The 26133-nt window shown below is 69.8% G+C and overlaps 3 protein-coding genes and 1 long non-coding RNA gene across 5 annotated transcripts; 2 read left to right on the forward strand and 2 right to left on the reverse strand.

The window, feature by feature from the left end:
• Positions 1 to 2342: 2342 nt before the first annotated feature.
• CRB3 (crumbs cell polarity complex component 3) lies at positions 2343 to 4144 on the forward strand. The gene is given in 4 exon segments (XM_066986469.1): positions 2343 to 2421; positions 2826 to 2902; positions 3942 to 4107; positions 4110 to 4144. Coding segments are annotated over 4 exon segments (342 nt in total). The 5' UTR covers positions 2343 to 2357.
• A 147-nt stretch (positions 4145 to 4291) lies between these two features.
• LOC136788263 (uncharacterized) lies at positions 4292 to 5777 on the reverse strand. Of its 2 annotated transcripts, none has more exons than XR_010827142.1 (4): positions 5375 to 5777; positions 5097 to 5263; positions 4647 to 4826; positions 4292 to 4373 (listed from the first exon to the last, which is right to left on the reverse strand). It is a non-coding gene; the product is annotated as an uncharacterized lncRNA (long non-coding RNA). The 2 variants fall into 2 exon arrangements; XR_010827143.1 differs by lacking the exon at positions 4647 to 4826 and adding an exon at positions 4527 to 4556 and having other exon boundaries at positions 4322 to 4373.
• A 355-nt stretch (positions 5778 to 6132) lies between these two features.
• Positions 6133 to 25775, reverse strand: LOC136788226 (serine/threonine-protein kinase N1-like). The gene is given in 21 exon segments (XM_066986398.1): positions 6133 to 6534; positions 7783 to 7863; positions 9537 to 9644; positions 10481 to 10623; positions 11744 to 11820; positions 12551 to 12613; positions 13401 to 13542; positions 13545 to 13576; positions 14493 to 14584; positions 15472 to 15604; positions 16328 to 16396; positions 16398 to 16473; positions 17043 to 17118; positions 17819 to 17950; positions 19829 to 19874; positions 19876 to 19933; positions 21727 to 21882; positions 23759 to 23951; positions 24761 to 24888; positions 25467 to 25575; positions 25655 to 25775. Coding segments are annotated over 21 exon segments (2202 nt in total). The 5' UTR covers positions 25751 to 25775; the 3' UTR covers positions 6133 to 6342.
• LOC136788219 (uncharacterized) lies at positions 10704 to 11387 on the forward strand (the record flags this gene model as incomplete). The annotated part of the gene is made up of 3 exons (XM_066986386.1): positions 10704 to 10714; positions 10821 to 10978; positions 11287 to 11387. Coding segments are annotated over exons 1-3 (270 nt in total), but the record flags the coding sequence as incomplete, so codon positions are not given.
• Positions 25776 to 26133: the final 358 nt, after the last annotated feature.

Consider the following 26133-nt stretch of genomic DNA (forward strand, 5'->3'; position numbering starts at 1 on the left):
GCATCGCGATACCGGGGGGTGGGGGGGGGGTGGGGGGGGGGGGGGGGGGGCGGCGGGCGCGGATTGGGCAGGGTTTGACAGCCCCGCCCCCACCGCTGCGACACTGGGGGGGGAGGGGTTTGCACGGGGGGGGGGGCGGGGGGGGCGGGGGGGGCACGGGGGTAGTGCAGGGAAGGGTGCACGGGGATTTGCACGGGGATTTGCACGGGGGGGGTGCACAGGGGTAGTGCAAGGTAGGGTGCACGGGGATTTGCACGGGGATTTGCACGGGGGGGGGTGCACGGGGGGTGCACGGTGGGGTAGTGCAAGGTAGGGTGCACGGGGATTTGCACGGGGATTTGCACGGGGATTTGCACGGGGATTTGCACGGGGGTAGTGCAAGGTAGGGTGCACGGGGATTTGCACGGGGATTTGCACGGGGGGTGCACGGGGGTGGGGCATGGGGGTAGTGCAAGGAAGGGTGCACGGGGCTTTGCACGAGGGGGTGCACGGGGATTTGCACGAGGGGGTGCACGGGGTAGTGCAAGGTAGGGTGCACGGGGATTTGCACGGGGATTTGCACGGGGGGTGCACGGGGGGTGCACGGTGGGGTAGTGCAAGGTAGGGTGCACGGGATTTGCACGGGGATTTGCACGGGGATTTGCACGGGGATTTGCACGGGGGTAGTGCAAGGTAGGGTGCACGGGGATTTGCACGGGGATTTGCACGGGGGGGTGCACGGGGTGGGGCATGGGGGTAGTGCAAGGAAGGGTGCACGGGGCTTTGCACGAGGGGGTGCACGGGGATTTGCACGAGGGGGGTGCACGGTGGGGTAGTGCAAGGTAGGGTGCACGGGGCTTTGCACGGGGATTTGCACGAGGGGGGTGCACGGGGGTAGTGCAAGGTAGGGTGCACGGGGATTTGCACGGGGATTTGCACGAGGGTTTGCCTGGGGATTGGCAGGGAAGGCGCACGGGGTGCACACGGGGAGGGCGCACGACGGGGGTGTGCAATGAAGGCTGCGTAGGATTTGCACGGGGATTTGCACGAGGATTTGCACGGGGGTGTGCGGGGGTAGTGCAAAGAAGGTTGCCCAGGGATTTGCACGGGGACTTACACGAGGATTTGCACGGAGGTGCGCGGGGATCCGCACGAGGATTTGTGCCGGGATTTGCACGGGGGGGTTTGCACGGGGATTCGCACGAGAGGGTGCACGGGGGGTCGCGCAAGGAAGGTTGCGCGGGGATTTTGCACGAGGGTTTGCACGAGGGTTTGCCCCGGGGGGGGGGGGGTAGCGCGAGGAAAGTTGCACGGGGATTCATTCGCACGGGGATTTGCACGGGGGGTTGTGCACGGGGAGGGGATGCACGAGGAGTTTGCACGAGCATTGTGCAAGCGTTGCACGAGCGTTGCACGAGCGTTGCACGAGCGTTGCACGAGCGCCGCAGCCCCGCCCGCGCCGCCCCCCAATCAACGCGCATGCGCGAGGGGGCGGGGCCGCGGCAGGTGCCGGCGGAGGAGGGGGCGTGGCCTCGGCAGGTGCGGCCCCGCCCCTCGCCCCGCCCCCTCGGCCCCCGCCAGGTGTGGGCGGGGCCGCGCCGCCAGGTGCGGGCGGCCGAGGGCGGGGCCGGGGTCACGTGGGCGGCCCCGGGGGGGGGCGGGGCCGGGCCGGACGGGAGCGGCCGGAGCCGAGCGGAGCCGAACGGAGCCGAGCGGTGAGGGGGGGGCCGGGACCCCCTCCCCCACCCCCCCCCCGGGGGGGGGGAAAGGGGCGGGGCCAGCCGCGGGGTCACGCGCGGTCGCTGACCCCGGCGACCCCAGGAGCGGGGCCCTGGGGGGGGGCGGGGGTGGGGTGGGGGAGGGGAGGGGTTAGTTCCGGGGGGGGGGGGGCTCGGCCTGGTCCTGGGGGACCCCCCCCAAAAATATTGGGGGAGGGGGGGAGTTTGGGGGGGAGGGGTTGGGGGGAGTTGGGGAAGGGGGGGCAAGGGGGGCCTGGGGGGCTGGGGGAGGGGGAGCCCGGGGGGGGCTGAGGGGTTGGGGGGGGGCCCTGGGGGTTGGGGGGGGCCCTGGGGGGGTTGGGGGGGGCCAGGTGGGACATGGGGGGGGCCCGGGGGGGGTTTGGGGGCGGGGGGGGGCCTGGGGGTCCTTGGCATGGGTTGGGGGGGTCGTTGGGGGGGGGGGCTGGGGGGGTTAGGGCTATTTGGGGGGGGGGGTCGGGGGTTTTGGGGGGGTGTTTGGGGATTTTGGGGGGTGTTTGGGGGTGTTTGGGGGTCCTGGGCGGCCTGGGGGGGGGGGGTCCCGGGGGGGTCTCGGGGTGCCCCTGACCCTGTCCCCGCAGCAGCAGCAGGAGCCAGGGCCCCCCAGGCCCCCCCCCCGCCATGGCGGGTGCCCCCCCCCGCCTCGCCCTGGCCCTGGCCCTGCCCTGCCTGGCCCTGGCCCAGAGTACGTATGGGGGGAGAGGCGGGGGGGGGGCACATTTTGGGGGGGGGGGCACCGGGACCCCCAAGTCCTCCAAAGGGGGGGGGGCGGTGTGAGGGGTGTCCCCATTGGGGGGGGGGGGCAAAAGGTGGGTGCCCTATGGGGGGTCCTTATGGGAGGGGGTCCCTATGGGGGGGGTTATGGGGGGCTTTATGGAGGGGGGTCACGGGGGGGGTCACGGGGGGGTCACGGGGGGGGGCCCCAGCGTCCCCTCCCTCGGGGCCGGTTTGGGGACCGGGTGCCGGCGCGGGGCGGGGCCGTGACTCAGGGCTGGGTGTCAGCAGGTGCGGGGGGGGGCACGGGGGGGGCCAGGGACAGCCGCACCACCCCCCCCACCCCAAAAGCGTGACCCCCCGTCCCCCTCCCAGCCTCTCCCAGTGTCACCAGTGTCCCCAGTAACAGCACTGGGAACGGCACGACGCCCGACGGGGGCGGCGGCCTCTCGGTGAGCTGGGGGGGGGGGGGCCGGGGGGGCCCCAATTTTTTTGGGGGGGGGGGGGGCGGCGGGGATCTGGGGGTGGTTTTAGGGGGGCTCTGGGAGTTTTGGGGGGTCCCCAAAGAGCATCCCGGGGGGGGTTTGGGGGCTCCTTGAAAGGGTCTGGGGGGGGGGCTTTACGGGGGGGGGCTTTTGGGGGGTCCCCAGGGTCTTTGGGGGGACCCTGGGGGCTTTGGGGGGTCCTTGGGAGCTGGGGGGGGGCTTAGGACTTTTGGGGGTTCTTGGAGGGGGGGGGGGCTCAGATTTTTGGGGGGATCCCAAGGGATTTAGGGGGTCCCCAGAGTGTCCCGGGGGGGTTGGGGGCTCCTTCAGGGGTCTGGGGGGGATTTGGGGGGGGCTTTTGGGGGTCCCCAGGAGCTTTAGGAGGTGCCTGGGGGGGGGGGGCCCTGACAACTCGGGGGGTCCCAAATGGCCTGGGGGGTCCCGAGGAGGTTTGGGGGACCCTGAGGTCTCTGGGGGGGGGTTGGGGGGGGGGGGCCATGAAATGTTTCGGGGGGGGGTTCTGGGGGGAATTTGGGGTTTCTGGGGGAGGGTCCCGGGGGGTCCCAAGGGGGTTGGGGTTCCTGGAGGTGTTTTGGGGTTGCTGGGGGGAATTTGGGGTTCGGGGGGTTGGGGTCCTTGGGGGGGGCTTTGGGGTTTCTGGGGGGGGGGGGGTTGGTGTTCCTGGGGGGTGGTCCCAGGGGGTGCTTTGGGGGGTTCTGGGGGCATTTGGGGGTTCCTGGGGGGGGGGATTCCTAGGGGGAATTTGGGGTTCCTTGGGGGGGGGGGGGGTTGGAAGGGGTTTCCGGGGGGTGGGGGGGGCTTTGGGCTTTCTGGGGGGGGGGGGTCTTTGTGGCGTTGGGTCATTTGGGGTCATCGCGGTGCCCTTCCTGGGACCCCCCCCAAAAAAAAAACCTAATCCGGGGGGGGGGAGGGGGGGGGATATCTCCGAGCTGACCCCATTTCGGGGTACCCCCCCCCCCTTTCCGCCCCCCCCCCCCCATTGCAGCCGGTGACCGAGGTGGTGCTGACGGTGGTGCTGGGGGGGCTGGGGGCCTTCGGCCTCGTGGCGCTGCTCGTCTTCGTGGCGCTGCGCCTGCGCGAGAAGCGCCGCACCGAGGGCTCGTACCGGCCCAGCCGCGAGGAGCAGGCGGGGGCGCGCGGCCCCCCCGGGCCCCCCTGCGCCTGCCCCCCGAGGAGCGCCTCATCTGACGGCCGGGGGGGGCTCGTCCTCGTGCGAGGCTCGTCCTCGTGCGAGGCTCATCCTCGTGCGAGGCTTGTCCTCGTGCGAGGCTCGTCCTCGTGCGAGGCTCTCGGGGGTCTCATGTGAGGTTTGCACGAGGAGGGGCCTCTCACACGAGGATCTTGCACGGGGATGAGCCTCGTGCAAGGAGCTGGCGCGAGGATGAGCCTTGCACAAGGACAAGCCTTGCATGAAGATCTCGCACGGGGATGAGCCTCGTGCAAGGAGCTGGCACGAGGATGAGCCTTGCACAAGACAAGCCTTGAAAGAAGACCTCGCACGAGGGTGAGCCTCGTGCAAGGAGCTGGCGCGAGTGTGAGCCTTGCACAAGGACAAGCCTTGAAAGAAGACCTCGCACGAGGGTGAGCCTCGTGCAAGGAGCTGGCGCGAGGATGAGCCTTGCACAAGGACAAGCCTTGAAAGAAGACCTTGCACAAGGATCTTGCACAAGGATGAGCTTCATGCGAGGACCTTGCACAAGGACAAGCCTCACACAAGGATGGGCCTCGCACGAGGATCTCGCCTGAGGATGAGCCTCGTGCAAGGACCTTGTGTGAGGATGAGCCTTGCACGAGGACAGGCCTTGCACGGAGACCTTGCACGAGGATCTTGCACAAGGAACACGCATGAGGATGAGCCTTGTGCAAGGACCTGGTGTGTGGCCAAGCCTTGCATGAGGATGAGCCTCGCACGAAGACCTTGCACAAGGACCTCGAACAAGGATCTCGCACAAGGATGAGCCTCACACAAGGACCTTACACGAGGATGAGCCTCTTGCACAAGGACTTCGCATGAGAATGAACCTCACACGAGGACCTCGCATGAGGATGAGGACCTTGCACGAGGACCTTGCACGAGGAAGAGCCTCACACGAGGATCTTGCACGAGGACCTCACACCAGGATGAGCCTCGGGCAAGGACCTGGCGTGAGGACAAGCCTTGCACAAGGATGAGCCTTGCACAAGGATGAGCCTTGCATGAAGACCTCGCACAAGGATGACCCTCACATGAGGACCTTGCACGAGGATGAGCCTTGCACAAGGACCTTGCACAAGGAAGAGCCTTGCATGAAGACCTTGCACAAGGACCTTGCACGAGGACAAGCCTTGCACGAGGACATCACACAAGGATCTTGCTTGTACAATCAGGGGCCTCGCACAAGGATGAGCCTTGCACAAGGACCTTGCACGAGGACAAGCCTTGCACGAGGACATCACACAAGGATCTTGTACAATCAGGGGCCTCGCACAAGGATGAGCCTTGCACAAGGACCTTGCACGAGGACAAGCCTTGCACGAGGACATCACACAAGGATCTTGTACAATCAGGGGCCTCGCACAAGGATGAGCCTTGCACGAGGACCTCACCCCAGAGCCTTGCACGAGGACCTCGCACGGCGGGATTTGGGGGTGGGGGGGGGGGCACGACACGGTACAGGAGCCCCCCCCCCTCCCAGAGCCCACCCGGCCTCGCACGAGGGCCTCGCACCAGGGGCCGCTCGCACGCCGCGGGGACGGCAGCTGCCCCCCGGGGGGGGCACGCGGGGTGGGGTGGGGGGCCCGAAAATTTCTATAATAGTCTATTTTTGAAATAAAAACGCCCAAAAAAGCCCATTTTGGTGGTTATTGCCCCCCCCCCAAACCCCCCAAAATTGGGGTATCCGGGGGGTCTCCCCCCCCCCCCCCCAAACACACACACACAGCTCATGGGCACAGGTCCTTATTTTAATTGCCCCCCCCCCCCGCATTTGCACCCCAAAATCTCCAATTGGGGGGGGGGGGGCAGGGTTTGGGGGGGTTGCTCGGTGCCCCCTTTTGGGGGGAATTCCCCAGTGGGGAAACTGAGGCACGGATGGGGGGGGGGGAAGGAATTTGGGGGGGTAGGCATTTTGGGGGGGGGGGCAGGAATTTGGGGGGGGGCAGGAATTTGGGGGGGGGCAGGAATTTGGGGGGGGCAGGAATTTGGGGGGCAGGCATATGGGGGGGCAGGCATTTTGGGTGGGGGGGGTGACGCATTTTGGGGGGGCAGGGTATTGGGGGGGGGATCCCTGAGATAATATGGGGGGGGGGAATAGAGGGGTCCGTGGGGCAACCCAGGAGGGGTTTGAGGGGCATTTTGGGGTGCTGGGGGGGGGGGCAGGTGATTTTAGGGGTGCCCCCCCCCAGCTCTAAGCCGTGTCGAAGGCCCTGAAGGCCGCCTGCTCCTGGGGGCCGAGGGGCCGGGGCTCGCGGGGGGGGGTCAGCAGCGGCGCCTCCGCCGTGAACTCGGCGTCGAAGTTGCTGACGTCGCGCGGCCCCCCCAGCACCGGCACGAAGGGGGGGGGCAGGCGGCGGCCCAGCAGCTCCTCCCAGGCCATGTTCTGGGGGGGGGGCACGGGGTGAGACCCCCCCCGAAAAAAAAAAAATAAATGGGCCCCTCTTGGGGCTGCTTGGGGATGGGGGGGGGGGGGGGAATGGGGGTGGGGGGGGGGGCGGGGGGGGGCAGGGGGGTGGGGTTGGGGGGGCAGGGGGTATGGGGGGGTCGTGGGGGGGGTAAGGGGCAATGGGGGGCAGGGGGTGGGGGGGGGGTTGGGGGGGTCCCAAGGGAAATGGGGGGTGGGGGGGCAAGGGGGGATGGGGTTGGGGGTGCAGGGGGTATGGGGGGTCGTGGGGGGTAAGGGGCAATGGGGGGGGCAGGGAATGGGGGGGGGTTGGGGGGTCCTAAGGGAAATGGGGGGGGCAGGGGGGTGGGGTTGGGGGGCAGGGGGTATGGGGGGGTCGGGGGTAAGGGGCAATGGGGGGGCGGATTGTGGGGGGGTAAGGGAAATGGGGGGTGGGGGAGGTTGGGGGGATGGGATTGGGGGGTCCAGGGGTTATGGGGGGGTCGGGGGGGGGGTAAGGGGCAATGGGGGGGCAGGGGGTGGGGGGTGGGTTTGGGGGGTCCCAAGGGAAATGGGGGGTGGGGGGGCAGGGGGGATGGGATTGGGGGGGCCAGGGGTTATGGGGGGGTCATGGGGGGGTAAGGGACAATGGGGGGCAGGGAATGGGGGGTGGGGTTGGGGGGTCCCAAGGGACATGGGGGGGGGGGGGGGATTGGGGGGCTCCAGGGGATACTGAGGGGGGTATGGGGGGGGGATGGGATTTGGGGGGGGGGAATGGGATTTGGGGGGGGGGGGGGGGTCCTGGGGATTTAGGGGGAGATGGGGGGGTCGGGGGAATGTTGGGGGGGCAAGGGATAATGGCGGGGGGGGGGCTGGGGGGGTCCAGGGGATACTGGGGGGTGAATGGGGGTCGGGGGGGGGAGAAGCTGGGGGGGGGTCCCGAGGGGGTGGGGGGGGGAAGGGGACATGGGGGGGTCTCTGGGGGTCGTTAGAGTGACACGGAGAAGGGAATGTGGGGGGGGGGACATGGGGGGGTCCCGGTAGGGGGGAGTTGGGGGGGGGGCTCCCAAGGGATGGGGGGGCAATGGGGGGATCAGGGGACGGGGGGGGGGCATCAGGGACTCGGGGGGGGGGGGGGCAGGGGATATGGGGGGGTAAAGGGACAATGGGGGGGGGGGGCAGGGACATGGGGGGGGGGGGGTCCCAAGGGACACGGGGGTCGGGGGGGGGGTCGGGGGGGGGGCGCACCCTGAAGAAGGGCTGCCGCTTCACGTCCTCGGCGTCGCGCTCCCCCGCGCCCAGCCGCCGCTCGGGGTTCCTGCGCAGCAGCTGGGGGGCAAGGGGGGTCAGCGGGACCCCAAAACCCCCCGGGGTCGGGGGGACCCCAAACCCCCCCCGGGGTCGGGGGGACCCCAAAACCCCCCGGGGGGGGCAAACATAAATAATGGGCCTGGGTGTGAGACGGGAGGGTTGGGGTGCAGGGGGGGGAGTTTTGGGGTGCAGGGTTTTGGGGTGCAGGGGGTGGGGGGGGTTGGGGTGCAGGGTTTTGGGGTGCAGGGGTGGGGGTCTTGGGGGTGTCGGGTTTTGGGCTGCGTGTTTATGGGGTGCAGGTTTCAGGGTGCGCGATTTGGGGTGTGGGTTTCGGGGTGCAGGTTTCAGGGTGCCAGTTTTGGGGTGGGTGTTTCGGGGTGCGTGTTTTTGGGGTGCCAGTTTTGGGGTGCCAGTCTCGGGGTGCCGGTTTCAGGGTGCAGGTTTTGGGGTGCCAGTTTCGGAGTGCCGGTTTCGGTGTGCGTGTTTTTGGGGTGCCAGTTTTGAGGTGCGGGTTTCGGGGTGCCGGTTTCGGGGTGCCGGTTTCGGGGTGCAGGTTTTGGGGTGGGTGTTTCGGGCTGCGTTTTTTGGGGTGCCAGTTTTGGGGTGCCGGTTTTGGGCTACAGGTTTTGGGGTGCAGGTTTCAGGGTGCAGGTTTCGGGGTGCCGGTTTTGGGGTGCCGGTTTTGGGGTGGGTGTTTCGGGGTGCGTGTTTTTGGGGTGCCAGTTTTGGGGTGCAGGTTTTGGGGTGCCAGTTTTGGGGTGCCAGTTTCGGAGTGCTGGTTTTGGGGTGGGAGTTTCGGGGTGCGTGTTTTTGGGGTGCCAGTTTCAGGGTGCAGGTTTTGGGGTGCAGGTGTTGGGGTGGGTGTTTCAGGGTGCGTGTTTTTGGGGTGCCGGTTTCGGGTGCAGGTGTTGGGGTGGGCGTTTCAGGGTGCGTGTTTTGGGGGTGCCAGTTTCAGGGTGCGGGTTTTGGGGTGCCGGTTTTGGGGTGCAGGTTTTGGGGTCCTGGGCTCGGGGTGCAGGTTTTGGGGTGGGTGTTTTGGGGTGCATGTTTTTGGGCTGCTAGTTCTGGGGTCAGGTTTCGGGGTGCCGGTTTTGGGGTGGGCGTTTCAGGGTGCGTGTTTTTGGGGTGCAGTTTTTGGGGCGGGCGTTTCGGGGTGCGTTTTTTGGGGTGCAGGTTTTGGGGTGGGTGTTTCCGGGTGCAGTTTTTTGGAGTGCCAGTTTTGGGGTGCAGGTTTTGGGGTGCCGGTTTCGGGGTGGGTGTTTCGGGGCGGGCGTTTCAGGGTGCGTGTTTTTGGGGTGCAGTTTTTGGGGCGGGCGTTTCGGGGTGTGTGTTTTTGGGGTGCCAGTTTCAGGGTGCCGGTTTTGGGGTGGGCGTTTCGGGGTGCGTGTTTTGGGGTGCCAGTTTTGGGGCAGGCGTTTCGGGGTGCGTGTTTTTGGGGTGCTGGTTTTGGGGTGGGCATTTTGGGGTGCGTGTTTTTGGGGTGCTGGTTTTGGGGTGGGCATTTTGGGGTGCATGTTTTTGGGGTGCCAGTTTCGGGGTGCAGGCTTCGGGGCGGGCGTTTTGGGGTGCAGTTTTTGGGGTGCCGGTTTTGGGGTGCAGGTTTTGGGGCGGGCGTTTCGGGGTGCGCGTTTTTGGGGTGCCGGTTTCGGGGCGGGCGTTTCGGGGTGCAGTTTTTGGGGCGCGGGGCTCACCCTGCGCATGATGCCGATGGCGGGGCAGCTGAGGAAGCGGGGGTAGCGCACCTCCTCGTTGACGATGCTGTCGAACACCTCCTCCTCCTCGTCCCCCGGGAACGGCGACTGGGGGCGGCCGCGCCATGGGGCACCCCCGCGGGACCCCCCACCCCCCAGGACCCTCCCCCTCAGGACCCCCCAACTGCCCCCAGACCCCCTCAGGGTGCTCCCCAAACCCCCCCAGGAGCCCCCAATTCCTCTAGACCCCCCCCACCCCCCAAGTACCCCCAACACTGCCCCCCAGACCCCCCAACCCCTCCCAACCCCCAGAACCCCCCAACCCCCAAAACCCCCAAACCCCCAGGACCCCCCAGGACCCCCAGGACCCCCTCAACCCCCCCAGGACCCCCCAGGACCCCCCAGGACCCCCCAGGACTCCCCCCGGCCCCCCCCCCCGCTCACCTCGCCCACCAGCATCTCGTAGAGCAGCACCCCCAGCCCCCACCAGTCCCCCCAGTCCCCCCAAACCCCCCAGAACCCCCCCCCCAACCCCCCCCCAAAACCCCTCAGGACCCCCAGGACCCCCCAGGACCCCCCAGGACCCCCCCGGACCCCCCCCCCGCTCACCTCGCCCACCAGCATCTCGTAGAGCAGCACCCCCAGCCCCCACCAGTCCCCCCAGTCCCCCCAAACCCCCCAGGACCCCCCTAGGACCCCCTCAACCCCCCCAGGACCCCCCAGGACCCCCCAGGACCCCCCAGGACCCCCCAGGACCCCCCCCCGGCCCCCCCCCGCTCACCTCGCCCACCAGCATCTCGTAGAGCAGCACCCCCAGCCCCCACCAGTCCCCCCAGGACCCCCCAGGACCCCCCCCAGGACCCCCAGGACCCCCCAGGACCCCCAGGACCCCCCAGGACCCCCCCCCAGGACCCCCAGGACCCCCCCCGGCTCCCCCCGCTCACCTCGCCCACCAGCATCTCGTAGAGCAGCACCCCCAGCCCCCACCAGTCCACCGCCCGCGTGTAGGACGCCTCCGTCAGCACCTCGGGGGCCAGGAACTCGGGGGTCCCGCAGAAGGTGCTGGTGCGGTCCCCGAAGCCCATCCCTGGGGGGACCCCACAGTGGGCGGGGCCCCGGTGCCTCCCAGTGCCCCCCAGTAAGCACCACGGCCCCCCAGTAAGAGCCATGGCCTCCCAGTTTGTCCCCCCAGGAGACCCTATGATCCTCCCAGTTCCTCCCAGTATCTTCCAGTTCCCCCCCGCGGCCCCCAGTATCTCCCAGTACCCCCCTGAGGCCTTCCAGTGCCTCCCAGTGCCCCCAGTGCCTCCCAGTGCCCCCCAGTGCCCCCCAGTGCCTTCCAGTGCCTCCCCAGTGCCTCCCAGTGCCCCCCAGTGCCTCCCAGTGCCCCCCAGTGCCTCCAGTGCCCCCCACTATCTTCCAGTACCCCCCAGTGCCTCCCAGTGCCCCCCCAGTGCCTCCCAGTGCCTCCCCAGTGCCCCCCAGTGCCTCCCCAGTGCCTCCCAGTGCTTCCCAGTGCCCCCCACTGTCTTCCAGTGCCCTCCCAGTGCCTCCCAGTGCCCCCTGAAGGCCTCCCAGTCCCTCCCAGTGCCCCCCCAGTGCCTCCCAGTGCCTCCCAGTGCCTCCCAGTGCCCCCTGAAGGCCTCCCAGTCCCTCCCAGTGCCCCCCAGTGCCTCCCAGTGCCCCCCAGTGCCTCCCAGTGCCTCCCAGTGACCCCCAGTGCCTCCCAGTGCCCCCCACTATCTTCTAGTACCCCCCCAGTGCCTCCAAGTGCCTCCCAGTGTCCCCCCAGTGCCTCCCAGTGCCTCCCAGTCCCTCCCAGTGCCCCCCCAGTGCCCCCCAGTGCCCCCCAGTGCCTCCCAGTGCCCCCTGAAGGCCTCCCAGTCCCTCCCAGTACCCCCCAGTGCTTCCCAGTGCCTCCCAGTGCCTCCCAGTGCCCCCTGAAGGCCTCCCAGTCCCTCCCAGTGCCCCCTGAAGGCCTCCCCAGTCCCTCCCAGTGCCCCCCAGTGCCTCCCAGTGCCCCCCAGTGCCTCCCAGTGCCTCCCAGTGCCCCCCCAGTGCCTCCCAGTGCCTCCCAGTGCCCCCCAGTGCCTCCCAGTGCCCCCCAGTGCCTCCCAGTGCCTCCCAGTGCCTCCCCAGTGCCTCCCAGTGCCCCCCCGTGCCTCCCAGTGCCCTCCCCAGTGCCCCCAGTGCCCCCCAGTGCCCACCTTCCTTGCAGAGCCCGAAGTCGGCGATCTTCACGTACCCCTCGCGGTCCAGCAGCAAGTTGTCCAGCTTGAGGTCTCTGGGGGGACGCGGGGGGGGGGCACAGAGGGGTCAGCCCCTCCCGGGGGGGGCAATGCCTAGGGGCAGGCTTGGGGGGGGGCATTTGGGGGGGCTTGGGGGCTGGGGGGGGGCTGGGGGGGTTTGGGGGTTCCTGGAGGGGTCCTGGGGGGGTCCTGGTGGTCTGGGGGGGGGGGCGGTGGGGATTTCCTGGGGTTCTGGGGGATTTGGGGGGTCCTAGGGCTCTGGGGGGGTTCTGGGGGTCCTGGGTGGTTCGGGGGGGGGGTCTGGGGGTCCTGGGGGTCGGGGGGGCGGGTTGGGGGGCTGAGGGTTTGTGGAGGGGTTCGGGGGTCCTGGGGGGTCCCAAGGGGTCCTGGGGGGGGGTCCAGGGGGCTCAGGGGGGTCCTGGGGGGTCCTGGGTGTTTAAGGGGGTTCCTGGGGGGTCCTGGGGGTCTGGGTGGGGGTTCGGGGGTTCTGGGTGGTTCAGGGGGTCTGAGGGGTTCGGGGGGTCCTGGGGTTTTGGGGGGGTCCTGGGGGTCCCAAGGGGTCCTGGGGGGGGGGGTCCAGGGGGCTCAGGGGGGTCCTGGGGGTCCTGGGTGTTTAAGGGGGGTTTCTGGGGGGTCCTGGGGGTCTGGGGGGGGGGTTCTTTGGGTTATGGGTGGTTCAGGGGGGTCTGAGGGGTTCAGGGGGTCCTGAGGTTTTGGGGGGGGGGTCCTGGAGGGGTCCCGGGGGTCCGGGGGGGCGCTCCCCACCTGTAGATGATTTTGTGCTCGTGCAGGAACTGCAGGCCCAGGACCACGCAGGCGGCGTAAAACCTGGGGGGGCATCAAAGGGGGGGTCACGGGGGGTGCGGCAGGACGTGGGGGAGGAGCTGCTGCCCCCCCCAACCCCTTGAGTCCCCCAAAACCCTGAGACACCCCCCCAGTTGCTCCCCCGCCATAGGCTGCCCCCTCCAGTGGGTTCTCCCCCCCATTGGGTCCTGCCCCCCCCATGGGTGCTCCCCCCCATGGGTGCTTCCCCCATGGGTGCCCCCCCCCCCCAATGAACGCTCCCCCCAATGGGTTCTCTGCCCCCATGGGTGCCCCCCCCATGGGTTCTCCCCCATGGGTGCCCCCCCAATGGGTGCTACCCCCCCCCCCCCCATGGGTGCTACCCCCCAATGAATGCTTCCCCCCATGGGTTCTCCCCCATGGCTGCTCCCCCCATGGGTGCCCACCCCCCCCAGTGAATGCTCCCCCCCATGGGTTCTCCTCCCCCATGGGTGCCCCCCCAATGGGTTTCCCCCCCCATGGGTGCCCCCCCCCCCCATGGGTTCTCCACCCCCATGGGTGCCCCCCCATGGCTGCTCCCCCCATGGGTGCCCCCCCCCAATGAACGCTCCCCCCAATGGGTTCTCCTCCCCCATGGGTGCCCCCCCATGGGTTCTCCTCCCCATGGGTTCTCCTCCCCATGGGTGCCCCCCCAATGGGTGCTACCCCCCCCCCCCCCATGGGTGCTACCCCCCAATGAATGCTTCCCCCCATGGGTTCTCCCCCCATGGGTGCCCCCCATGGGTTCTCCCCCCCGAGCCCCCCCCCCCCCCCCCGTGCCCCCCCCACGCACGCAGCGCGGGGCTCCCCGAAGACGCCGCAGTGGATGTGCATCATGAGGTCCCCGCCGGGCGCGTGCTCCAGCAGCAGGCAGAGGTGCTGGGGGGTCTGCAGGCACCCGCGCAGCCCCACCAGGAAGGGGTGCGCCGCCGCCCCGCCAGCGCCAGCACCCGCCTCTCGCACAGCAGGCTGGGGGGGGCACACGGGGTTGGGGGGGGGGGGGGGGGGGGCGGATGGGTGCACACCCCCTTGCACCAGGGGGCTTGCGTGCCCCTCTGGTGCGTGCACGAGTGGGTGCGTGCCCCCCGTTGCATGCACCTGGCAGCTGCAAGCCCCTCCTGCGTGCATGTGTGCAAATGCACCCCCCCTTGCATGCACATGTGCTAGTGCACACCCCTGTGCATGTACATGGGAGTGTGCACCGCCCCTTGCACACACCTGGCACTTGCACACCCACCCTTGCATGCACTTGTGCAAACGCACCCCCGCCTTTGCATGCACCTGGCAGCTGCAACCCCCTCCTGCGTGCATGTGTGCAAATGCACGCCCCCCCCCGCATGCACATGGGCTAGTGCACACACCCCTCCCCCGTGCATGCACATAGGGGTGTGCACCGCCCCTTGCACGCACCTGGCATTTGCACACCCACCCTTGCATGCACTTGTGCAAATGCACCCCACTGTTGCATGCTCCTGGCAGCTGCAACCCCTCTTTGCACGCACGCATGCATGTGCACACACCCCCCTTGCACACGCCTGGCACTTGCACACACTTTTACATGCTTGTGTGCACACACCTGACATTTGCACGCGCACACACACACACCCCTTGCATGCAGGTGTGTGTGCACCCCCCCCTTACATGCATCTGGCATTTGCACGCCCACCCCCTGCATGCACACGCGTGCGCCCCCACCTGCACACACCTGGCATTTGCACGCCCACAGCCCTGCACGCACACAGCTGTGCACCCCCTCATTTGCGCACACGTGTGCCTGCAGCCCCCCCCCCTTGCATACACCCAGCTTCTGCCCCCCCTCTTTGCACAAACGTGTTCATGCCCCTCTTTGCACACATGTGTGCACGCCCCCCCCCCTTGCATGCACCTCTCGAGCTCGTCCCGCGCCAGCACGTCGCCCTTCTTCAGCGCCTTCATGGCGAACAGCTCGCCCGAGGCCGCGTGCTCCACCAGCAGCACCTGCGGGTCACCGGGTCACCAGGTCACCGGGTCACCAGGTCACCGGGTCACCAGGTCACCGGGTCACCGGGTCACCACCGGGTCACCAGGTCACCGGGTCACCGGGTCACCGGGTCACCTCACCCCGTGTCACCTCACCCCCTGTCACCTCCCGCCGCCCTGTGCCACTGCCGCCCGGTGTCACCCCCCCCCCAACACCAGCACCCCCGGTGTCACCCCCTGCCACCCCGTGTCACCTCCCGCCACCCCCTGCCCCCCGGTGTCACCCCTGCCACCGTCACCCTGTCACCCCTGCCCCCTGCCCCCCGTGTCACCCCCTGCCACCCCCTGCCACGGTCACCTCCTGTCACCCCCTGCGGTGTCACCCCCATTGGGTGTCACCCCCCTGCCACTGTCACCCTGTCACCCCCTGCCACCCGGTGTCACCCCCCTGCCACCCCCTGCCACTGTCACCCTGTCACCCCCCCGCCACCCCGTGTCACCTTCTGCCCCCCCGTGTTGCCCCCTGCCACCGTGTCACCCCCTGCCCCCCCATGTCAACCCCTACCCCCCTGCCCCCCCTGCCCCCCCTGTGTCACCCCCTACCCCCATGTCACCCCCTGCCCCCCATGTCACCCCCTGCCCCCCATGTCACCCCCTGCCCCCCCGTGTCACCCCTGCCCCCCCCCCCCGTGTCACCCCCTGCCCCCCCCCATGTCACCCCCTGCCACTCTTATGTGCCCCCCCCCCCCCCCCAGGGTCCCCTCCTGCCACCACGTCCCAACCGCGTCCCCTCCCGCCATCTGTGCCCCCCCCCATGCCCCCCCCATGTCCCCCCGTACCCCCCATGTCCCCCCGTCCCCCCATGTCCCCCCCCCCCCGTGTCCCCCCCCCCATGTCCCCCCCACCTTGCCGAAGTGGCCCCGTCCCAGCACCGCCAGGAAGCGGAAGTCGTCGATGCTGAAGGGGGGGTCCTGGGGGGGGGGGGGCACAGGGGGGTGAGGGGGGCCCCAAGGCCCCCCCCCCCTCAATATCCCCCCCCTGCACACCTGGGAGGCCTTGGGATGGGAGGGGGGTCCCGAGGTTTTGGGGTTGGGAGGGGGATAGGGGAGGGGGGGGCATTGGGGGGTCGGGGGGGCATTGGGGGTATGGGGGGGGCATTGGGGTTTGGGGGGGGGGTCCTGGGGGTCCCGGCCCCCCCCTCACCTGCTCAGGGCGCTGCCCCCGGGCCGCTGCTGTCCCCTTTGGGTGCCTCCGGCTCCGTGTCAGCCTTTTTTTTTTTTTTGGGGGGGGGGACATGGGGGTCAGACCCCCCCTTACCCCCCCAGCCCATGCCCAAAAAAGGGGGGGGACGGGACACCCCCACAGCAGCCCCCCTTTTGGGGGGGGGGGGGGCATGCTCTTAGGGTCGTGTCCCCCACCCCAAGGGGAAATGGGAGGGGGAAGCAATGGGGGGGGCTGGGGGGGCCCTATAGCCCCCCCGGGATTTGGGGGTCCTCACCGGCTGCTCGGACCCCCCCTGCTCCTGCGCCCCCCGGCTCCTTGGGGGCCCCCTCGGATTTCGGCTGCTCCACGGCCCTGGGGGGGGAGGGGGGGGCACAAGGTGGGGGGGGGGGGGGGGCCTGGGGATCGGGGGGGGCTCAGGGCAAAAGGGGGGGGGGGCAAGGAGCCCCCCCATCCCCAACCCCCCCCCCCCCATGGGGGTCCTCAATGCTGCCCCCCCCCCCCCCCCCTTGGGGTCCCCCCAGCCCCCCCCCCACTCACGGGGGAGGCCGGGGGCTGCTCGGGGGCCCCGGGGGGGCTCCGGGGGTCGGCGGGGGGGTCCCGGGGGCCGGGCAGGAGGCGCCGCAGGAGCCGGGCCCAGGTGGCGAAGTCGATGTTCATCTGCCCCGCGCGCAGGAAGGCCTTGCCTGGGGGGGAGGGGGGCACGGCCCTCGCACGAGGCCTTGCACGAGGGCCTTGCACGAGGGCCTTGCACGAGGGCCTTGCACGAGGGCCCGTCTGGCTGCCCCCACCCCCTCTTGCACGGTTATCCCCCCCCAGCCCATCTTGCACGTCCACTGCTTCGCACAAGAATCCCTTGCACAAGGACCCCTTGCGTGTCCCCCCCCTTGCACGAGGACCCCTTGCACAAGTACCCCTTGCACGAGGACCCTTTTGCACAACGATTCCTTGCAGGACAGTCCCATACATGCCCCCCCCCCACCAGCTATTGCACAAGAACCCTTTACACCACGACCCCATCCATGCCCCCCCCCGTTGCACAAGGCCCTCTTGCACGAGGACCCCTCGCACGCCTCCCCCTTGCACAATTACCCCTTTGCACAAAGACCCCTTGCAGGACAACCCCGTACATGCCCCCCCCCACCTTTGCACGAGAACCCTTTACACCAGGCCCCCTTCCATGCCCCCCTCTTGCACGAGGACCCCTTGCACGCCCACCCCCCCCTTGCACGCCCCCCCCCCCTTGCACACCCACCCTGCTGCTTGGAGAAGACTTTGCGCTGCCGCTGCAGCCGGGGCACCGGCTCCATCACCGGGTTGCTGAAAGTCACCTGGGGGGGGGGCACAAGGGGCGGGGGGCACACGGCCCCCACGGCCCACAGCTGGGACCCCCATCCCCCAACCAACACCCCCAAATTCCCCTTATCTGCCCCCAAAGTGCGTGTGCCCCCCCCCATCACCTCTGCCCCTACTCCCAAGCCAGCCCCCGGGGTTCTAGACCCCCCCCCCAATCCCTCCACACCCCCTATAGCCCCCTGTGACCCCCCCGTGTCCCCTATAGCCCCCCCATGTCCTCCCACATCCCCTATAGCCCCCATGTCCCCTATAGCCCCCTGTGACCCCCCATGTCCCCCAGAGCCCCCCCCCCATCCCCTATAGCCCCCCTGTCCCCCATAGCCCCCGTGACCCCCCCCCGTGTCCCCTATAGCCCCCCCATGTCCCCCAACATCCTCTATAGCCCCCCCATGTCCCCATAGCCCCCCCACATCCCCTATAGCCCCCATGTCCCCATAGCCCCCCCACATCCCCTATAGCCCCCCATGTCCCCCATAGCCCCCTGTGACCCCCCCCATGTCCCCCAGACCCCCCCATGTCCCCTACACCCCCATACCCCCCCCCCATATCCCCCCATATCCCCCCCCCCAAACTTCCATGTCCCCTATAGCCCCCCCCCAAGTCCCCCCATGTCCCCCCCACCGTGTCCTCACGCCCCCTACCCCCGGCCCCCACGCCCCCCCCCCCCGCCCCCACCTCCAGCTGCAGCCCCCCTGGGGCTCGCGAGGCGCAGGCTCCGCGCCCCCCGGCCCCCAGCTCCTCCAGCCGCAGCCAGCCCAGGGCCACCAGCCCGGCACGGCGCCGCACGCCCACCTCCAGCTCCCGCGCCTGCAACACGCTCGGCCTCGCACGGGGCTTGCACGCCTCGCACAGGGCTTGCACGGGGCTTGCACGCCTCACATGGGGCTTGCACGGGGCTTGCGTGCCTCTCCTGGGGCTTGCACGGCTTAGCATGGGGTTTGCACGAGGCTCACACACCTCGCACGGGGCTTGCACGGGGCTCGCACGGCTTGCACAGAGCTTGCACAACTCATGCGAGGCTTGCACAGCTCGCACGCGGCTTGCACAGCTTGCACAAGTCACGTGTGGCTTGCACGGGGCTCGCACAGGGCTTGCACGGCTCGCGTGGGGCTTGCAGAGTTTGCACAAGTCACGTGTGGCTTGCACAGGGCTTGCATGGGGCTTGCACAGCTTGCACAGAGCTTGCACAACTCATGCAAGGCTTGCACAGCTCGCACGGGGCTTGCACAGCTTAGGTGGGGCTTGCACGTGGCTTGCACAGCTCGCGTGGGGCTTGCATGAGGCTTGCACACCTCACATGGGGCTTGCACAGCTTGGGTGGGGCTTGCACGGGGCTTGCACGACTCACGTGGGCTTGCACAGTGTGCACAAGTCACATGTGGATTGCACGGGGCTTGCACGGGGCTTGCACAGCTTGCACAAGTCATGTGTGGCTCGCATGGGGCTTGCACGGGGCTTGCACGGCTCGTGTGGGGCTTGCATGAGGCTCGCGCACCTCAAACGGGGCTTGCACAGCTTAGGTGGGGCTTGCATGGGGCTTGCACGACTCACGTGGGGCTTGCAGAGTTTGCACAAGTCACGTGTGGCTTGCACAGGGCTTGCATGGGGCTTGCACAGCTTAGGTGGGGCTTGCACGGGGCTTGCACGACTCGCGTGGGGCTTGCAGAGTTTGCACAAGTCACGTGTGGCTCGCACGGGGCTTGCACGGCTCGCGTGGGGATTGCATGAGGCTCACACACCTCACACGGGTCTTGCACAGCTTAGGTGGGGCTTGCACAGGGCTTGCACGGCTCGCATGGGGCTTGCACAACTCGTGCGAGGCTTGCACAGCTCGCACGGGGCTTGCACAGCTTGGGTGGGGCTTGCACGGGGCTTGCACGACTCACATGGGGTTTGCACAAGTCACAGGTGGATTGCACGGGGCTTGCACGGAGCTTGCACAGCTCGTGTGGGGCTTGCACTGCTCATGTGGGGCTTGCACGGGGCTTGCACAGCTCACACGGGGCTTGCACAACTCACACGGGGCTTGCACAGCTCGTGTGGGGCTTGCACAATTCACAGCGCTTGCACAGCTCACACGGGGCTTGCACAGCTCGTGTGGGGCTTGCACACTTCTCACAGGGCTTGCACAGCTCACACGGGGCTTGCACAGCTCGTGTGGGGCTTGCACAATTCACAGAGCTTGCACAGCTCACATGGGGCTTGCACAGGGCTTGCACAGCTTGCACAACTTGTGGGGCGTGCACAGGTCACGTGGGGCTTGCACAAGGCTTGCACGAAGCTTGCATGAGGCTTGCACGAGGCTTGCACGAAGCTTGCACGGGGCTTGCACAAGGCTTGCACGAAGCTTGCACGAGGCTTGCACAAGGCTTGCACGAAGCTTGCATGAGGCTTGCACGAGGCTTGCACGAAGCTTGCACGGGGCTTGCACAAGGCTTGCACGAAGCTTGCACAAAGCTTGCACAAGGCTTGCACAAGGCTTGCACAAGGCTTGCATGAAGCTTGCACGAGGCTTGCACGAGGCTTGCACGAGGCTTGCACGGGGCTCACGTGGTGGCTGCCCCCTGGAGAGCTGCAGGGGGCCCTGGGGAGCGCACGGGGGGATATGGGGAGGGGCGGGGTGGGGGGAACACGGTGGGGGGGGGCACACGGGGGGGTTACCCGGGGGGGGTCCCGGGGGCTCACCCGCTGCAGCTGCAGGCAGAAGCGCTGCTCCCAGGCGCGGGGGCCGGGGGCGCCAGCCGGTCTGCGCCACCACCGCGTTGTCCACCCGCAGCTCCACGCTCACCTCTGGGGGGGGGGGGGGGGGGCACAGCTGGGACCCCCCCCCATAAACCCCCCCACAACCGCCCCACCCCCCCTCAGGACTGGCCCCCCCCCCCCCCCGCCAGCACCCCCAGGGCCGCCCGACGTCCCCTGCCTCCTCCCGGCACCGGGTGACCCCCCCCCCCCCAGCCCCACATGGGACCCCCAAAATTGCCCTGGGACCCCCACAGCACCTCATGGGACCCCCCTGGGACCCCCCCCCCCCAGCACCCATAGGAACCCCCCAGCCCCCGCCCCTGGGACCCCCCCCCCCCAGCACCCTTAGGACCCCCCCCCCCCGCCCCCCACGACCCCAACCACCCCCTGGGACCCCCCCCAGCCCCCTCTGGGACCCCAAATACCCCCTGGGACCCCCCCAGCACCCATAGGACCCCCCAATCCCCCCTGGGACCCCAACCACCCCCCTGGGACCCCAAATATCCCCCTGGGACCCCCCCAGCACCCCCTGGGACCCCAAATACCCCCTGGAACCCCCCCAGCCCCCTTAGGACCCCCCAGCCCCCTCTGGGACCCCAAACATCCCCCTGGGACCCCCCAGCACCCTTAGGACCCCCCAGCCCCCCTGGGACCCCAAATACCCCCCTGGGACCCCCCCCCCCAGCCCCCTAGGACCCCCCAGCCCCCCCCCCGGGACCCCAACCACCCCCCTGGGACCCCAAATACCCCCTGGGACCCCCCAGCACCCTTAGGACCCCCCCAGCCCCCCTGGGACCCGAACCACCCCCTGGGACCCCCCCAGCACCCATAGGACCCCCCCCAGCCCCCCGGGACCCCAGCCACCCCCTGGGACCCCAAATACCCCCTGGGACCCCCCCAAGCACCCTTAGGACCCCCCCCAGCCCCCCAGGACCCCAACCACCCCCTGGGACCCCCCCAGCACCCCAGGACCCCCCCCCCCCCCCCAACCCCCCTGGGACCCCCCCCATCCCCCTCTGGGACCCCAAATATCCCCCTGGGACCCCCCCCAGCACCCACAGGACCCCTCCCCCAGCCCCCCTGGGACCCGAACCACCCCCTGGGACCCCAAATACCCCCCTGGGACCCCCCCGAGCACCCTTAGGACCCCCCCCCCCCCCCAGGACCCGAACCACCCCCTGGGACCCCCCCAGCACCCTTAGGACCCCCCAGCCCCCCTGGGACCCCAACCACCCCCCTGGGACCCCAAATATCCCCCTGGGACCCCCCCAGCACCCATAGGAACCCTCCCCAACCCCCCCTGGGACCCCAAATACCACTCCCCTGGGACCCCCCCCAGCCCTCTCTTAGGACCCCCCCCCCAGCCCCCCTGGGACCCCAAATATCCCCCTGGGACCCCCTCAGCACCCATAGGACCCCCCCAACCCCCCCCTGGGACCCGAACCACCCCCTGAGACCCCCCCCAGCCCCCTTAGGACCCCCCCCCCAACCCCCCGGGACCCCAAATATCCCCCTGGGACCCCCCCAAGCACCCTTAGGACCCCCCCCCGCCCCCCAGGACCCCAACCACCCCTGAGACCCCCCCAGCACCCTTAGGACCCTCCCCCAGCCCCCCTGGGACCCGAACCACCCCCTGGGACCCCCCGAGCCCCCTTAGGACCCCCCAACCCCCCTGGGACCCCAAATACCCCCTGGGACCCCCAGCCCCTTAGGACCCCCCTGCCCCCCTGGGACCCCAAATATCCCCCTGGGACCCCCCAGCACCCACAGGACCCCTCCCCAGCCCCCCCAGGACCCCAAACCACCCCCTTAGGACCCCCCAGCCCCCCCCCCAAACTCACCGCCGAGGTCCTCAGCCCGCGGGGGGGCGAGCCCCCAGGCTGCCGCCGCGGCCGTGCTGCCCCCGAAAGCCGGGGGCCCCGGGGGGGCCCCCCACCTCCAGCCCGGGGCAGCCTCCAGCAGCTCGCTGCAGCCCAGCACCAGCACCTCCAGCGTCCCTGGGGGGGGCACCGGGAGGGTTTTTTTTTTTGGGGGGGGGCATTTGGGGACATTTGGGGACATGGGGACATTTGGGGGGGGGGGGCCTGGGGAGGTTGGGGGGTCCTGGATGCTCAGGTCTTTGGGGGGGGGGGTATCGGGGGGGTCTTTGGGGACATTTGGGGGGGGGGTTGGATGACTGGGTCGCTGGGGGGTCTCTGGGGAGATTTGGGGGGGGGGGGTCTCTGGGGGTGTCTTGGAGAAGTCCTGGGGGATGGGGGGGGGTCCTGGGGGATTTTGGGGGGGGGCTGGATGCCAGGGTCTCTGGGAGGGGGGTCCGGGGGGAAGGTGGGGGGGCATGCTTGGGGAGTTTTGGTGGGGGGGGGGGGGTCCTGAAGGGGGGGGGGGGGGTCTTGGATAAGGGGGTCTTGTGGGGGGGATTTTGGGGGGGGGGGGGGGTCCTAGAGGGGGGATCTTGGGGGGGGGGGGGGGGGTCAGGGGAGGTGGGGGGATCCTTGGGGGGATTTGGGGGGTCTTGGATAGGGGTTCTCGGGGGGGGGAGTTTTTGGGGGGGTCCTTGGGTGGGGGGATCCTTGGGGACATTTGGGGGGGGGCAGGAGGGGTAACTTGGATGGGGGGCATTTTGGGGGAGGGGTCCTGGGGTGGGGGGGTCTTAGACTGGGGTTAGGTCGGGGGGGGGGGAATTTTGGGGGGGGGGTCGGGGGGGGGAGAAATCTGGGGGGGGGGCGTCTTAGATGGGGGGGGTCGGGGGGAAATTTGGGGGGGTCTTAGATGGGGGGTCGGGGGGAATTTGGGGGGTCTTAGATGGGGGGGTCGGGGGGAATTTGGGGGTCTTAGATAGGGGGATCCTTGGGGAGGAATTTGGGGGGGGGGGGGTCTTAGATGGGGGGGTCGGGGGGGAATTTGGGGGGGTCTTAGATGGGGGGTCGGGGGGAATTTGGGGGGTCTTAGATGGGGGTCGGGGGGAATTGGGGGGGGTCTTAGATGGGGGGGTCGGGGGGAGTCTTAGATGGGGGGGGTCGGGGGGGGGGGGGGGGGGTCTTAGATGGGGGGGTCAGGGGGGAATTGGGGGGGGGGCTTAGATGGGGGGGTCGGAGGGGAGTCTTAGATGGGGGGGTCGGGGGGAATTTGGGGGGGGGGGTCTTAGATGGGGGGGTCGGGGGGAATTTGGGGGGGGTCTTAGATGGGGGGTCGGGGGGGAATTTGGGGGGGGGGTTCTTAGATGGGGGGGTCGGGGGGAATTTGGGGGGGGTCTTGGGGGGGTCGTGGGGGAATTTGGGGGGGGTCTTAGATGGGGGGTCGGGGGGGAATTTGGGGGGGTCTTAGATGGGGGGGTCGGGGGGAGTCTTAGATGGGGGTCGGGGAGAATTTGGGGGGGTGTCTTAGATTGGGGGGGTCGGGGGGAATTTTTTGGGGGGGGGGGTCTTAGATGGGGGGGGATCCTCGGGGAGGTCCTGGGGGGGGGGGGGGTGTCTTTGATGGGGGTGTGTGAATTTGGGGGGGGGGTCTTAGATGGGGGGTCGGGGGGAGTCTTAGATGGGGGGTCGGGGGGAATTTTGGGGGGCGTCTTAGATGGGGGGTCGGGGGGGAATTTGGGGGGGGGGTCTTAGATGGGGGGATCCTTGGGGAGATCCCGGGGGGGGGGGTGTCTTTGATGGGGGGGTAGGAATTTAAGGGGGGAATTTGGGGGGGGTCTTAGATAGGGGGTTGGGGGGGAGAAATATGGGGGGGGTCTTAGATGGGGGGGTCGGGGGGAATTTTGGGGGGGGGGGTCTTAGATGGGGGGATCCTCGGGGAGGTCCTGGGGGGGGGGGGTGTCTTGGATGGGGGGGTGTGAATTTAGGGGGGTCGTTGGGGGGGGTGCCCGGCACTGACCCGTGAGGGGCGTGGCCTTGCCGAAGCCGCCGTGGGGGGCGGCGCCGGGGGGGGCGGCGCCGGGCCGGGGGGGCCAGCTCCTGGCGGAGGCGGGGCCGCGCCGGGTGCTCGGGGGCAGCGCCCGCAGCGCCCCCTCCAGCGCCGCCCCCAGCACCCCCAGGCGCTCCCCCGCCTCCGCCAGGCGCCGCTGGGCCTGGGGGGGGGGGACAGACACAAGCCCGGGGGGGTCGCACCCCAGAAAGGGGGAGCAGGGACCCCCCCTCAAAAGGGCCGGAGACCGCTCGGGAAGCCCCAACTGGGGGGGGGGGGACGACCCCCCAAGAGCACCCCAAGGGACGCCCGGGGGACACCCGGGGGCACCCCCAAAAATTTTAGGGACACCCCCCCCCCCCCCAGAAGCCCACCCCCCCCCAAGGCCACCCTGATCCCCCTCCCAAGCCACCAGAGGCCACCCCAAGACCCTCCCCCCAAATCCCCTCCAAGACCCCCCCAAAGACCCCAAGGAGCCCCCAAGGACCCCCCCCAAAACCCTCAGACCCCCCAGAGACCCCCCTCAAAGCCCCCCAAGACCCCCCAGGTGCCCCCCAACACCCTCAGAACCCCCCCAAGCCCCCCAGAGACCCTCAGAAGCCCCCCCAAGACCCCCAGGTGCCCCCCCAATACCACAAGAGCCCCCCAAACCCTCAGAACCCCCCTCGACCCCCCCCAACCCCCCCCCCAGGTGCCCCCCCAAACCCCTCAGAACCCCCCCAAGCCCCCCAGAGACCCCCCCTCAAAGCCCTCCCAAGACCCCCCAGGTGCCCCCCAATACCACAAGAGCCCCCCAAACCCTCAGAACCCCCCTCGACCCCCAAACCCCCAATCCAGGTGCCCCCCCAAACCCTCAGAACCCCCCCAAGCCCCCCAGAGACCCCCTCAAAGCCCCCCCCAGGACCCCCCAGGTGCCCCCAGCAGCTGGGGGGGGGGTCCCGGTGTTGGGGGGGGTCCCGGGGGGGGTCGCACCTCGGCCAGCCCGTGCCGGTGGGGGGCCCGCGAAGCCCCCAGCAGGCGCAGGACGTTGGTGGCCCCCTCGGCCACCGCGCGCTCCACGTGGAAGCGGTGCCGCAGCTCCGCCAGCCAGCGCTCGGCCTCTGCCGGGGGCACCCAAGGGTGTCCCCCCCGTGTGTCCCCCCCCCCCATGTCCCCCCCCATCCCCATGGCCCCATAATGTCCCCATAATGTCCCCACCTTGCCCCAATCCCCCCATCCCCACGCTGCCCCCACGCCCCCCCCCCCCCACTCTCCCCATTCTCCTCCCCACCCCGACCCCCCCAGCCCCCCCATGCCCCCCCCATGTCCCCCCCATGCCCCCCCCATGCCCCCCCCATCCCCATGTCCCCATAATGTCCCCATAATGTCCCCGTCCCCATGTCCCCATAATGTCCCCGTATTGCCCCAATCCCCCCATCCCCATGCTGCCCCCACCCCCCTACCCCCCACTCTCCCCATTCTCCTCCCCCACGCCCCCCCACCCCCATGCCCCCCCCCATGTCCCCCCCACGCCCCCCCCCGTCCCCATGTCCCCATAATGTCCCCACCTTGCCTCAATCCCCCCATCCCCACGCTGCCCCCACGCCCCCCCCCCCACTCTCCCCATTCTCCTCCCCACCCCGACCCCCCCACCCCCCCCCCCCCCCACCCCCCCCCCCCCCCCATCCCCAGGCCTCACCGTGCCCGGGGGGGCTCCCCTGCGCCCTGCGCAGCTGCGCCCGGATCCCGGCCACCTTGGCCCTGCTGTCCTGCAGCATCAGCTGCGCCGCCTGCAGCAGCCTCCGGTCCTGGGGGGGGTCGGGGGGGGTCAGGGGGTCAGGGGGGTCTGGGGGTCAGGGGTGCCCCCCATCCCCGGGAGGCTCCCACCTTGCCGGGGGCGCTGGCGTAGGTCTGGATGAGGGTCTCGGCGCCCGCCTTCACCTTCAGCTCGATGGCCAGCTGCCGCTCCAGCTTGGCCACCATGGGGGGCGCGGGGGCGCTGGGGACGGGGTCGGGGGGTCACCCCATGTCCCAACCCCCCCCCCCGGTCCCAAACCCCCTGGTCCCAAACCCCCTGGACCCAAACCCCCCGGTCCCAAACCCCCCGGTCCCAAACCCCCCCCCAAGGTCCCAAAGCCCAGCACCCCTGCGTCCCCAGACCCCGAGGTCCCATGTCCCCAACCCCACCCCCCCCATCCCCAAGCCCCCCGACCCCAAAAACTCATCCCCAAGCCCCTTGTCCCCAAACCCCATGTCCCCAAACTCCTTGTCCCCAAACCCCCATGTCCCCAAACCCCCACATCCCCAACCCCCCATGCCCCCAAGCCCCCTGTCCCCAAGCCCCCTGTCCCCAAACCCCATGTCCC

The sequence above is a fragment of the Anser cygnoides genome, chromosome 34, assembly GCF_040182565.1.
Source record: "Anser cygnoides isolate HZ-2024a breed goose chromosome 34, Taihu_goose_T2T_genome, whole genome shotgun sequence".
Lineage (NCBI taxonomy): Eukaryota > Metazoa > Chordata > Aves > Anseriformes > Anatidae > Anser > Anser cygnoides.